General features: G+C 44.5%; 1 protein-coding gene across 3 annotated transcripts in view; it reads right to left on the reverse strand.

Moving 5' to 3' along the window:
• Positions 1 to 621: 621 nt before the first annotated feature.
• The window catches only part of LOC113985642 (synaptotagmin-like protein 2), a 28895-nt gene continuing 14913 nt past the window's right edge, over positions 622 to 14603 (reverse strand). For all 3 annotated transcript variants that reach the window (XM_027716573.2, XM_027716572.2, XM_039387774.1), the window contains 12 exons: positions 14492 to 14585; positions 12743 to 13864; positions 11296 to 11394; positions 9250 to 9341; positions 8716 to 8817; positions 6719 to 6888; positions 5826 to 5928; positions 5011 to 5172; positions 4239 to 4317; positions 3579 to 3678; positions 3185 to 3390; positions 622 to 2043 (listed from right to left, as the gene is read on the reverse strand). In XM_027716573.2, the coding sequence (XP_027572374.2) occupies positions 1898 to 2043; positions 3185 to 3390; positions 3579 to 3678; positions 4239 to 4317; positions 5011 to 5172; positions 5826 to 5928; positions 6719 to 6888; positions 8716 to 8817; positions 9250 to 9341; positions 11296 to 11394; positions 12743 to 13864; positions 14492 to 14585 (2475 nt within the window). In that variant the 3' untranslated portion in view covers positions 622 to 1897. The remainder of the gene's footprint in view (positions 2044 to 3184; positions 3391 to 3578; positions 3679 to 4238; positions 4318 to 5010; positions 5173 to 5825; positions 5929 to 6718; positions 6889 to 8715; positions 8818 to 9249; positions 9342 to 11295; positions 11395 to 12742; positions 13865 to 14491; positions 14586 to 14603) is intronic.

Here is a 14603-nt window from a genome sequence, read left to right on the forward strand (position 1 = left end):
TCAGCACCTAAGGTAAAGATAATTTTAAAACTCTCACTATTGTTATTTTATCCCATAAAGATAATAAATGACCAAATCTTGGTGAACAAAACATGCCAGGCTGGAACACACACAAATTATCTTTGGGTTGACGTGTTATATATGTCAGCTTCTTCATTAGACAGCCATTACTTAATTCTGCTGCTCTACGAGTCTCTCTCAGTGCTTTCAGTACTATAACTGGTACATTTCCAAGTATTGTCTTTTTCCAACCCCAAAACCACTTTTATTTATTCCCATGAAAGCTGCTGATTATATCCCAAATGTCTCCACTTAATGAAAAACTCTTGTTGAATTTCAAGTGTACATTTTTCCATTCATTTATTTACAACCATCTTTGCTAAGATGAAAATTTACGCTAAGCTTGAGTTAAATAAAATCAACCCATTAAAAATGAATACCACAATAGTCACAGAGCCAAAATCTAGGGTAGGATAGCTACAACAAATATTTCTCCATGATATTTCACATGCCCTTGGGCAAAAATGATTTGTTTTGACAAAACAAAATTTAACACCTTTTTTGCTTACCTTCTTTTTTTTTTTACTCAGACCGTGACAAAAATAGGGACAAGGAGACCAGTTGCTGACTAAAGAAAAACATTCTATTTAATCACAATATGTACATCCAAAATAGAAATTACAAAGCTGCAATTCGAAATATATTCACAACACCACTCTGCCACGGTCAATGTGCCAGATGCAAAGGGGTTTTTTTGCAAGCTACTGGCAAAAAGGAAATTCCAGCCACGGACAAGTCACTGACAGGCATCAGGTGAAAGGAAGACTAGAAGGGCAGCAGGGGATGTAGAGGCAGGAGACCGCCTGGTCAAATGTAGCTCTGCAGCTCCCCCTCATATTCACTCACCCCTACTCACCTCTCTCACCAGCTCCCAAAAGCCCCCAACATCTCCTGCCTTCCAGTGTGGTTTTGACCTTTCATTCCTGACTCGTGGTGCCGGGCTGACATGAGACTGTTTCCTACATCATTAGTTCATATTGAAATGTTTTGCACACAAGGCATTGCAAAGCTGCAATTAGGCCCATTAGCAGTGTAACCGTATTTACATTTGGGCAAGCACTTTAGTTTATATTGCACTCAAACTGTCCCTTCAATAGAGAAACTTGCCTGAGGTCACTGAGGAAGCCTGTGAGAAAGCTAGGAAAACAGCCCCTGCCTGCAAAATCCCACTAGCTGTAGGACCATCACTGCACTCTTTCAGATTAAAGCATAAAGAAATTATTATATTGAATTCCTCATTGTCATCCTACTCAGGTTGCTTCATTTGCTTCTTCAAATAGTCCTCTCTTTCTTTAGATCCACCTTGGAACTCAATTTTCCTCACGTTAGAGATGTGTTATCACCAGCGACAAATGCAAAGCTCCCCTTTTCAAACTGTGCTGCTGGTGGCTCAGAGCAATTGTACATCAAGTACAAAGTGTACCACTTGCAGGGAGTATGAATAATACCATGCTGCTGCTTTAGTACAACTACATCTCTGCACGGAAAAAAAATGGCACAAGAAACAGGAAAAAAACCCAAAAGTATCCATATCTCCTTTTCCTTCTGCCAATGTTCCCGGAGCTTAATGGAATTCAAATATACTGAATACCAATGATGAAATAAAAGGGCAAATTAAGTTTCTTCTTGGTCAAAATCAAGTATAGCATCAGTCTGGCATCTTCCATGTCCTCCGTCAGTGAATTAGTACTTAACACTAACATCTCCGAGGTGTTGTCCATCAATTGCCTTATTAACCTGACACTTGCAGCCCCGTGGATGGTCTCTATCTCCAAGGTGCAGGAAATTTCCTAATTCTAGTGAACACATCCAGCATTTCTATGGCACAAACTATAGGTTATTTCAGTTTTTTCCTCCCTGCCAGAGAGCGCAGTGGCAGCAATCCCTCGATCCATTCATTGGCTGCCAACATCATCTCCTGCCAGAAGGCCACCTCCTCTTGCGTGGAGTCCATCCAGTCCACAGAGATGCCGTAGCTCAAACCTGGAAAGAACGAGAAAACTACAGCGTTGGGAGCTACACAAAGAGTTTCCACTCCATGCAAAAATATTCAATGGGATGTAACTGTTGCAGGCAGTGTCTTAACATAAAAGATGCTGACTTCCCTCAGCAGGTTGCACCCTGAACACCTTCTGTTCTTCTGCAAATGTGCTCCATTTTACACCAGAGTTCAGAACAAAGTCATTGCAAAAGCCATAAAAGGCAAGAACCCTAAACATAACCTGCCAAGGAAAATACTATTGGGCTCAAGCCCTTCCTGTGTCTTTTTGAATGGTAAAGAAGGTCTTAAAGGGTTGGTTTTCCCCTTAAAAGATTTTCTTGTGGATAGGGTGAGGTATTTGTCAAAATTCTTTTGCTTCATTTATTTAGGAATCAAACATACCATAGAGGAAAAGTGTGTACATCAATTCCAAGTCAATTATCCAATTAATTTTTCATATGCCAATTACTTGTTAATGAGATAAAAGTCTAAATTTAGATCACAGCTAATCCTGGGTTTGGTATTTTTGTATCTTGCTTATGGGCTTGTTCTTGTTGCTCCTTCCCACTGGATAGTTCACAACCCTCCTGGTGATATTAGAGATTGAAAACAGAGAACACACAAGCAAATCCAATAACCACAGGTGCACCTGCAAGGCAGATCTTCCAGCTACCATGAGCCTTTTCCTGATACCCTAAAGAAAACGTTATCCTTGACTGCAACATTCTGAAATCTTCCCTCAGAGAGCACTTCAAGGCTGGACAGTCACCAGGTGGTGCTGTCCTGTATGACATTCCAGATTATCTCTGAACCCTTTCCTGGGAGGAGCACCAATATAATGTTGATTTGTCATGCAGCCTGTTTTCTGGTAACAGCAGGAAAGCCCTCTGATGGACCCAAGGAGATTCTTGAGCTTTGCCAGACCTCAGAGCTGATGTTGGCAGAAAACGTGGGAACAGAGGGTTGTTATCATGGCACCAGGGCCCCCTCCATCCAAACAGTGCAGGTACCAAGACTCTCACCAGATACTGAGACTCCCCATCCCTGGTCTCTCCCCAACAAGAAAATGCTCTGCAACTTTGCATTTTATCTCATTGCTCAGCACTACAGTAACAGTATTGAGTTATAAAGGAAAACACTTACCTGTCCCAAGGCCCAGCCTGATTCCTCCAAGGAAATGGTTGGTAAGCTTTTCGTGATCCCACACAGTCAGTTCAACACAAGCATCCTTTAGATCCTCTGTATGAAAGCCATCATACACAATAGTGTGATTGAAAACAGGGTTTGTGTCTCTTTTGATGACTCGGGTCTTCTGGTAACTCTTCTTACTGGTGTCTGGAAGCACATAGCTTTGAGAGGAGAAAAAACACAGCATGAGCCACTGAATAGCACCTAAAATTTGGATTGTTCCTATGAAGTTCCTTGGTCTAAACAAGCCTAAGTTCTGAAGAGAGGAGGAAATGGGTCTCAAGGAAACACATGGCTTTTTGGAGGCACAGATCCAGGAGCAAAGCCAATGCCATGCTCATGCACTCACCATTTCACAAAGGAGTCAACTCCAGAAGGACGCAACTGCAGCAGGTCCTTGACGTCTTTGACCCAAATGTGAACTTCACCAGAGGGAGGATTCTTTGGACCTGCCATGTAGGAGACAAGAAAAACTGTCACGCCAGTCCTTGCAAGAGCTCCAGGATGACAGCTTTGCTCTGCAGGACCCAGGGGAGACAGTGACTCCTCTGGGTACTCACTCCCCCTCCCTGGGTGTCTCAGCACCACTGCCAGTGCTGTCACACCTGCAGAGACTCCTGACACAGTGTGCTGGTGCTGCTTTTACACAGGAAAGGAGAAGGAGCTGCTGAGCCAACCCAGCCTTGTGCCTGCTCCACAGTAATACAGGTTTTGTGTTGCAGCTACCACATCACAGCACCCTACAGTGCCCGCAGTGCTCGTAACAGCTGATGAGTCTGAGATTGCTGAGCCCTTCCTCTCTCCCCAGCACTCTTCCAGTAAATCCAGATGTGAAAATCAGATGTAGGCTGTTGGCAGTGCTATTAAGCACTGCTGGTTGTGCCCTTGTGCTGATCTCTAAGATCTTGCTCTAACTAAGATTCCTCTTTAACCAGCCTTTAAACAGATGAGGCATTGCAAGCTGTGTGTCTACATATGAGCAATATTTAATGCATGAACCACATTTTACCTAGGCTTCCAGGGGGGACATACTTAATAGACAAACTCATCACTCCTCGATGATCCACACCGTTAACAGCAGACAGGCTCTGAAACAGAAAGTTATGACTGACTAAATGAAGGATTGTGTAAACACAGCAAGGCAAACAGCTTTTGAGTTCAATGGAGGGGCACAAATGGACACACTCTGATTTTGCATGGCTGGAGCAGCCCCTTCTAAGGGCAGCCTCTTTCTTTGTGGCCTTGTTCTCAAACTCAGAACCAAAAGCCTGAGGATTCAGAACAAGGCTGCCCTTCCAGACATGTCTAGCTGAATATAATTAAGTATCTTTGTTCTGAAAGACAAATGTTCTTTATTTGATGAAAGACCTGAGACCAGAAGCACGCAGGAAGCTGTACAGGCTTGACAAGCAGTGGCACCTCAATATTTACCTCTCAAGGCATGTTCAGCTGCTTCACTTAGTACTGTGCTGTCTATTTTTAAGGGATGGTCTTTATGTGAGTAGAGAGTGGCAAAGTCATGTCGGAGTTTCTGTGATTAGTGTCATGTTGCATTTATGAAAGTGTCCCTACAGATCAGTCACCAAGTAAGACTCAAGAAGGCCACTGTTCAGAGCACTGAACCCTGCACAAACACGTCTAGGGGTTGTTCTCTGGGTACAGTTCAGGTGGTTCTGCTCCACCACACCCAAAGACCTCAGAGGACTCAGGAAGGACTTGTGCCACCTCTAAAGGCTTCAGGGTTGGGCTAAAAACTGGGATTGCAGCTGAGACACACTTACCCGGGGCTTCAGTGGGTACCAGTTGAGTTTCCTGTTGCTCCAGTCCCAGCTGGCCAAGTCTATTTCGATCTCTCCCAGAAAACTGTTACGTCCCAGTGGATCATTGTGCCAAACAGACAGATTTAATTTTTGGATCAGCAATACCATTTTCTCTATTTTATACTAGAGGAAGGAAGAGAAGTCAGGCTGTTCAAATTTTTCTTCTGTTTCTTTCAAATTAGAAATAAACTACTCAAAAGTTTGAATAAGCTCTGAGACACTCACCCCACACATGCACTAGTAATGGACTGGCCTCACTCTGAGCACCTCCTTTTTTGTCTTGCAGCAATACTACTACCCTGATAAAGCTTTTCTGCTGAGCACGGGGAAACCTGGCACTCCATTCATCACAGGGTAAAACCAATATTCTTTCAAGAATTATTAACACAGGCTTGGGCATTGTTAAATAATCCTCTATGCTTTGATGAGTAAGATCACATAATGCAGACCTTTCTTACTAGTCCCATGCCTTGTGACTGCATTCCAGGGAAGGGGAGGACGAACACCCCTTGCTCTGGCTGGAGGCAGCACAGGCTGCAAGTCCTTATCTCACCCAAAGATCACCGTGGGATTTTGACAGAGAATCTTGAGTGCCACACAGACGGGTGCAAAGAAACCTTTAACATCCCAGGCCTCACAAACCCAAGGGAAGAACAGTGCAGTGTTGGTGGGAGGCAGGCAAAGAAGCCTGGCCAGGAAGGCAGGATCTTTCCAGATCTGCCCTGGTAGAGGTGCCTGCTACAACACAGGATTTCAGAGCATGTATTTGTTCTTACCCGTAACACCTCGTTGTAAATAGGATTCACCGTCCTCTTCTTCACTGAAGTTTTCCTCTTACCCATCCTAGCTTTGTCTGGGAGCAGGTAAGTTTTAACATACCTAGAAAAGAAAACAAACTCCAGCTGGATATTGTCCCACATCACCATGCTCTCTAACAAGCAAGAAATACTTGTGAAGTGTGACATGGAAACAACAGACCTGGAATCAACTCTTTAAGGGAAAAACTAATTAAGAGACCTGCTGGGATATTAACTTGGCTTGCATGTGGAGTTATAAATTTCACTGGAGACGGATGGATGTCACCAACACTCAGAAGAGGCAGCTGTCTAAGCTGCCTTCCTGGGAAGGCAGCAAGGCCATATATCCATTTCCTGAAATGACCAGAACTATAGTATGTCTGTGCATTCAAAATCAGGGAGAAAATAGACGGGAGAAAAGAGGTGGAATGTCTTTAAGGGTTCAAATCCAAGCTCCTCTTCATCATCTTTCAAACTAGAGATCACTAACCACTACAACTACCACCATGCCCCTACAGCACTTCTCTGTGGAATTCCTGTTCATATAGACACGTGTCTGCATCATCACAGTTATTACCAAGTCTATTCACCATGGGGACATCAAGGTTCACATGGATGCAGGGAGAACATATCCCAGCGATAAGAGGAACTGTCTCTGCAGTGATCAAAGCTTTCTCAATCTGTTCAAATTTAAGTCTGGCAACACTTTTACTGATGCCAACGGCTTCAGAACCATCAGCTAGGAAAGTCCCAGCAGTGAGCATGCACCAGAAGTCTGAAGGAAGGAAGAAACCATGACATTCAAAGGAAAAAAAAAAAATCCTCCAGAAGACAGAATTCAGCAGTGTGAAAGTCAGAAAAGTGCCACTCACGGGTCAGATCTGCCTTTCTTCTCATCCACTACAGCCAAGTCCTTGCACTGGGACACATGGACCTGGAACTCCCGGTTCTTCTCGTCATAGTCTAGAGCAAATTCCACAGTACCTTGGGCATCCACACTCCCAAAATCGCCGCTGTAGACACTGAGCACACTGCCACTCACCTGCCATGTGAAAGAGCAAGGTCAGTGCCACTGAAACAGGCACAGTCCTAACTTTGTTTTTGGACAAGCATGATAGTTTGAGAAGTGCATTCCCAGAGAAATAATCTGCCATTTCTGTCTTTATGCAGTCAAGGACATAGAAATGGTTCACAGACGTTCTCAAACAAGCAAAGGTTGGAGAACCCAAATAAGGGTCTCACAAGGACGTGCTATCCTAGACCAGAACTTAGAAGCACTATTCTCCTGAATGCTAAAGAAATACAGAAGTTTTTTCACTGCTAAATCCTCAAACTTTGGGAAATGGAATCAAATATTACTGGGGGGAAAATTCAAGTCTCTTCCCTATACTTACAGTACAAACAACTGCTATCCTGACTCAGTCTCATCACTGAGATAGAAATACATTGAGAGAACTTGAACTATCTGTATATGAACTTATTATTTCAAATAGATACAGTCACACAATTGTCAATCAGTTTTTAAAACAGGCTAGTAAGAACCCTGGAACCCATTTCAGACTGGAAATGTAGGAAAAACTATTATTATCTTGTTGCTTACTCATACTGTACATGGAGTGGTACAAAACAGATACAACCCTTGTCCTGGAAAGCCACTGCCCCACCAGAGACAGCCTGTTGTGCATCTACTTGCCCCAAAGGGGCACCCAGATTTCCCAGAACAAACTGCATTTGCCCATACAACATGGAATTCTTTTTTCCACATTGTTTTTCACTGACAGAAAGTGATGAAGCACAAGCAAAGCTCAGCTCCAGAAAGATGAGAGAATTTTCTATTGAACCAATCACTCATGATTCCTGACAGGATATCATAAAAGCTAATGCTGTTTACAAAGCAAATCATTAACCCTCTTGGCACTTTTCTGTGGTACAGTCATGAACATTTATCAAAAAACTTTCCTAGTAATTAACCTGATTCTTCTCTGTCTTTCCCTACTTCCTTTGGCTCTGGATTTTATTATAACTGACAAAAACCTGCTAAACATCTCCTCTCAGTCCTTGGAGCTGCATTTACCGTCCCATCGGGATCCTCACTCCAGCAGAGAATCCTGAATGAGATTTTCAAGAACACTTGTATGACTTGGGCACAAAAGGCTCATTAACAGCTCCCAGATGCTCCAAATTAGGAGAAGGACTTAGATGCCCCAAGTTCTTAATGTATTTATCTACATTCATGACCTCTCCCTACCAGCTTTGCTTCACATATTATCTTTAAATCTCAAATATAGACCTTGGAAATACCCATAACAGTAACACAGCAAATTCAAGCACTTTTAAGCAGCTCCCTCTCTGAACAATGTCTAAGAAATCTTTGAAAAATGCTCAACTAAACACACTCAGCTCTTTTCATCTTTCTTTAGAAGCTAAAGCTCTAAGTCACGCTTTTGCTTTCCAACTCTGAGCTCCTTCGAATCTGCTGATAAAGGATGAGTTTGCAGAGGGCACCCATCTGCAGCCCTAGACCACAAACATGTCACTTAGTAGCTGTGTGCCTCATTTTCCCACCAGAAAAAGTCCCTTCCCATCTTCTGCACTGCCAGGCTTCAGATCATCTGCACTTAGAGTGGGGGCTGTCACTTACAGGGAATTCCACTAACAATGACTCAGTGGGTCTCTATTTTGAGACGGTACCTGGATTCACTCCTTTAAGCCAAGCAAGTAATTAACCATCGCTGTTCTTTTAATAAGATGCCGTGCAGAGGGCAACAGGACACTCCAGAGGCCACATCATCAGTATCAGCCCAAATGCAGTGTCACCACATCCGACTGAGGAACCCTGTCCAGCGAGGTGTCGGCGCTCAGTACCTACCGAGGAGACAGAAGCCATGTCGGACGAGTGGCTGCCAACGCTTGGCGTCTTTTTGTGCTTGTTAAACTGGAAGCTGATTTCCGAAGCCGTGTCTGACTCAGTCTGCTCAGGAAACAAGAAGTATCTTTAAGCTCTGCCGTAGGAGCACTTTGCAACAGTACAGAGAAAAAGCGATCGCTCGGCAGAGCCCCATTAGCAGGGATGAGGTTGGGGGAGCGGAGGAGAGCGCAGGGAGCCTCCCCAGGGGCATCCCCTCCAACCGGCAGTGAACGTCATCATTGACTGCCTCCAAACAGAGCTGCGTGCCCTGCCTGGGCACTGGGAAAGGGCACAGGGAAACACCTGAGCTCTTCCAGCATGGAACAGCTGGCCTGGGTTACTGGGGGCTTTTTTCTTAAGGCTTTTCTCATTTATTCATAACACAACCGAGGTATGCAGTAAAGCAAGTACTGCTGGTGTCCAGGAGAAACATTCTAATGAAACCAATTGGGATGCTGTGAACACTGTCCCAGTCATTTCTGGTGTCTAGCCTACCTCAGACAACAGGACAGGAGAGGATCTGCTCAGCTCTTTGACTCTTTCAGGTTCAAGCAACTGATGGGGTATCAAATGAGGTTTATTGTATGCTGCAGGTACAAACAAAAAAGGCATCAAGTTAGCTTGTCAGTCAGGAAAATATAAGAAAGTCACATTTTTGTTTAAGGGCACAAGGAAGGAGGAAAAGCTTATGGGAGGCACTGGAGTACCACCTACTTGCCCTGTCTCTGTCACCTGCCATTCAAACTGACCCTCCCCACGATGAAAACTGCTAACTACCATCTTAAAGCTAATTTCAATGTGTTTTGTTCAACGTGTAGGAGTGTGCAAACTCCCTCTAGTGGCTCATTTAATTCCCTTATTAGCCCAAGGACATGGATCTTGCTTGCTTTGTGTGGATTTAACTTACACTAAAATCACACAAATCTGCCTCCTTGTCCAAGAAACCAACCATGTTAACATTTTTATCTCATAGCACACTGCCGTGTACAGAAGAGCTGTAAAATATTTGTACCTACAATTTCACCATTGCGTACACCTCTCAAATACTCTGCTAAACAAAGAGGTGGACAAGAGCCAAATCATCTAAAAGAAAAAAGTCATAAAGATTCCTATCAACTTAGAAAGACGGTTACTGGACTGCTTAAATATCTAAATAAAACTTATTTTTCTATCTTCATCTTCTCTCAATAACTCCCTTGAAGATTACTTTCTCCATCCCAGAAGAATGTTTTGAGAAGATAAATGTGCATGAACATGCATGCCCCATGTAAACACTTGTTTAGCATATTAGCCATGATGATCCATTCTTCAGTGCTCAAAATGCCCAAGAGTTTCTTGATTTACCATTCATTTGATATTTACTATTTTTATTTCCAAACACGATCAAATAATTGTATCTAGCCCTCTCCACAGACTACTTGCTATACTGCAAATAAGGAAGTGTAACTCTGTAGAGGAGGGTTTCCAAGGATCCAAGGATGAGGTTTGAGGCTCTAAATAAGGGGAGGCTGAAACCTTGGCTGTCTGTGTGAAGACCACATCACTGAATGAATGTGGACCTGGGGCTCTGAGCCACCATGCCCTGTGAGGTGTCACTGCACCAAACGATGGGGCAGGTGCTTGGCACAAGGTACCAGCCAGGGGGCAGTCACAAGGTGACCCCTCTGTTTCCAACAGAGCCCCAAAGGGGACCGTCCTCCCTCCAACAACCAGGAGCTGTGCTTAAATGGGCTTGATCAAAGTCTCTAAGCAGCTTTACCCTTCTCAGGCATTGCCTTCCCAGCCTTCTCACCTCAGTCCTGGCAGACTTGGCCTCACCACTTTCCTTTTAGGCAAGCTCTTAGCTGTCCTTTTGGCCTTGCCAGTTTTCACCCTCTGGGACTGTCACTGGCTTTCTTGGGCACAGAGGCTGCTGCTGCCTTCCCTCAGGCCCCTTCTGCAGCTGCAGCTTTCTTGGGCTTCTTGGTTGCACAGACAGGTTTCTTGGCCATGGGCTTCTTCAGGTTGGCTGCTGCTTTCTTGGTTGCCTTCTCCTCAGCTTCTCTGGGTTTGTCAGGGAGAGATCATCACCATAAAGCAGGTCCCAGCTGGCGGCTGGGGACATCAGTCCAGCACACAGGCTCTGCTCTGGGTGAGGTGAGAGGCCCAGGCTGGGCACTGCAAGCCCAGTCTGTGGCACAGTTCACATGCTGGACATGAGGTCTGACCCCTCTGATCAATCCACTGCACAAGCTGCCAGGCAGCTCCCACAGCACTCCATGGGGGAACAGGAGGGACGAGTACAAGCTCCTTGCCAACCCTTTGAAGCCCTTGTACTTTTGCTGAAGGCACTGAGTAACATACCATCAATCTAGCTGCAATTTCCTGGCTCTGAATTTAATTTTAGGCACTATAAACTCTCTAATCTGATGATGAAACAATATGTCATTTTCCTTGCCTGGTACATGCACAGAAGCATGGTGATGAAAAACTGGCATAATATATTACCTTCAGCAAATGTAAACCAAAAAGAAGAAAGAAAGAAAGAAAGATATTACTCACTCTCTGTGGTTGTATAAATGTTCACCATGCTCTTTGCAAGATTAATGCTATTTGCTCGGGCCAACGCCTGAGCAGCAGGAGAATGATCCCCATCTTCCTCTGGAATACACGAAAAGCCAAATCAACATGGTAAATAAATAAACACAAACTGTGTGTGTGTGTGTGTTGTGCCTCTCCTGGCTTGTTCACTGCCTAGAGTACACTGCAGTTACATTACCCAGGGCTGCTTTCAAATCATCTTTGTGCTTTGATGTCTCTCCCCGAGAAAAACTCTTCACACTATGTCAAGAAATGTAAATACCAGATTAACCCAGTCCCTAAGACAGATCAGCATTTGCAGAGAGCTTCCAGTGAAACACAACCATCTGCTAACACCATCCTGAAATAAATGTAATAATAAGGCAAAAAGCCCTGGAAAATATTAGAATGATCTGGTGTATAAGTGGTTGGACTCAGTGATCTTAGATGTCTTTTACAACCCAAGATATTCTATGATTCTATGAAGGAAATGTTTGCATTGACCTGAAGTGCAACTCAGGATTTCATAGGAATGTTATATGAGGTAGGAAATAAGCCAAGAAATGGCACAATTGAAAAATAAAAATCAGAGGAGTCTATGGAAAATCCCCTCAAATAGGTCTTACCCAGGTACACAAGGACAGGAAATTTGGAAAAAGAAGGTAAGATGCTCTCACTTTCAAGTCCTTGCTTGGCAGAGAGCCCACATGTAAAGTGAATTGCAAAGAACAATAACTTTTCCTCATAGTAACAATCACTACAAGAGCTCATCAAACCCCGAGGAAGAGGCTGACAAAATGGTGATACTATTGCCACCATCATGGTTGAGAACATGGCATCAGAACACAGACAGATCAGACTCCTTGTTCAGTCCACTTTGCTTACAGTTTAATATCCAAATTCTTGTGCATTCCAAAAAGACCCAAAATATCATTTAAGCACTGACAGCAAGCGACTTCATCAAGGTGGTCTAACAGCCAATGTATTTATTAAACACTTTGCTTCACATTTTATTTCTTTTATTTGTGTCAGACTTATCTCTAAGAACACAAATAATTAATCCAGTCCCACATTTGAAGAAAGTACAATCTTGCCAGTGAGTGAAATAAGTGAGGTCCCATGACATGTTGTAGGTAGTGCTAAAAAAATGGATGCCTGTCCCAGGGTAAGGCACAAGGGCTGGTAGTGGGGAGGAAAGCAAGGGAACACAGCACTGCCTCCTTCTACACTCACACTGGGCTACACAAGATTTGTCTCTGGAGCTGTCTGCTAAACACATTCCACACATGCTAACTCTGCACAAACTGCAATATAGCATAAATGGACAAATGAAGAAAATGTGCAAAATGCAGAAGGGTTAGGGAAGAAAACAGGCTTAGGGATGGCTCTCTATTTGGATTTCACAGGGTGCAGTTACAGCCCTCAGTACCTGAGTAAACAGCTGAGTCTGTTCCCTGAACAGCTTCTCTCTCTCCAGAAGGTTCACCAGGTGTTGGCTTGTCTGAAGACTCGTGCGTTTTCCCCTCAGGTAGCTCTCCACTTATTTCCATGTTGTCGTGAGTGCCCAAATCAGGTCTTTCATCTTTCTCATCACCGTTTTCACCATCTGTAAGCACAGGCTCGATCATTATCTGCACTCTGCTTGCCAGGGACCTCTCTGTGGGCTTGCGCTCTTCTGCCACGATCAGCTCATCCGTAGGCGTCTCCAGCTCCAACGTGCTGCCAGACACTTCCCTGGTAGGCGACTCGGTTTTGACGGAAGGTGCTCGCACAGGCAATCTGGATTTCTTGGAGCAGCGCTGTGCCACCTTCTCTTCCTCTGGCATCAGCAGCTTCCCATTGCTTTCGCTCAGAGAGTTATTTCTTGCCAGCAGGCCGCCTTTGCTCTTGGCATACGTGGATCTGGGAGTGACAGACACCGAGCCCTTCCTTGCAGGAGCGACATAGCTCGGTTCCTCCTCGCTAGAAGACAAAGTTATTGTCCTTTTGTAGGGGGTTCTTGTTTTGGTGAAGGTGCCAGGTTTTTCTTCACTGCTCTGGCCTTGCCCAGACTGCACAGAGAGCGAGCGGCACAGCTTGAACTGCCTGCCATCTGCCTCCACCCCGCTCAGGTCTGTCGGTGGGCTTCCCACTGCCATGGAATCTGCTGCCTTCTCCCAAAAGTCCTTCAGGTTCTTGAAGTGTTCTCGATTGAGGCCGATATCCTCCTCTTTGTTACTCATTGATGAGATCGTGTAGTTCACGCCTTGCTTCCCGGCCTGGCTGCTTTCCCCCTCTGTGGTCAGTGGTTTGGGGCTTGCCAGCAGCTCTTTCTTTGCAAGGCTGTTCTCTGCTGGCCCCATGGGATGCACAAACTGTTCAGATCTGGGGGAGGTTCTGCTTGGTTTCCTCTTCACTGGTATCTTGCTGGGAGAAGAAGCTTCTTCGGGTGGAGTTTTTGGCCCCACTGTGGTGCCGGTGGCCCCATCAACAGCTTCTCCTCCAGCTGCACTGCTGGACTGAGGCACAGCATCCTCTGAAAGCTTGGTGGGCAATGCAGATACTCCATGACCTACAACAACAACAAATGCTCACAGCCTGTTCCACCGCATCACATCGAATTTCCCTGGAAAGTCTGGGCTGCAGTTTCTCAAAGTGAAGCGAGAGGGAATTTTTTGAAATTATCAATATATTCTTAATTCTTTCCCATATTCAGACTCTAGAAAGTCCCCTTCCATCTGAAGAAAGCCCTGAAACCCCTAGCCTTTCTCCCTGCAATAGGGCATGGAAAAAATCCACTGAGCTCCAAAATGTTGCTGTGAGTTCAGGATTTATTGGCAGGTTCCCTTTTGGTCTGACAGGTTCCCTACTTGCTATTTGCTATGTACCAAAACTACACTATACATTCAAGGCCAGAAAGAGAAGGTAACTTCTCTTGTGGATTAAAGAGCTGAGAGCCAAGCACTCAGTTTAAAATGTACTGAGAGCTCGGAGAAGTTTCAGTCATTAGACTGCTTTTTTCCTTGGTCCCTGCTGCCCTGGGCATAATTCATACAAATGCTGGCAGCCCATTCTTACATGCAAAGGTAAGAAATACTCTTTGTAATTTATTTTTACACACACTGAAAAGCATCTTGTCTCTTGGTGTTTGATGTTGAATAACAAAATTATCAATGGCTCACTTGAACAACAAACTTACCTTTTCTAGACAAATGAAAGCCATTTGTTGCAGCCACAAAAGGACTTGTTCCAGTGTCACTCTCTGAGGAAGAGACATCATGTATACTGGACCTCTGAACAGAAAACAAATC

The sequence above is a fragment of the Pipra filicauda genome, unplaced genomic scaffold, assembly GCF_003945595.2.
Source record: "Pipra filicauda isolate LSUMZ 115617 unplaced genomic scaffold, ASM394559v2 scaffold58_size5111680_pilon, whole genome shotgun sequence".
NCBI classification, from domain to species: Eukaryota; Metazoa; Chordata; class Aves; order Passeriformes; family Pipridae; genus Pipra; species Pipra filicauda.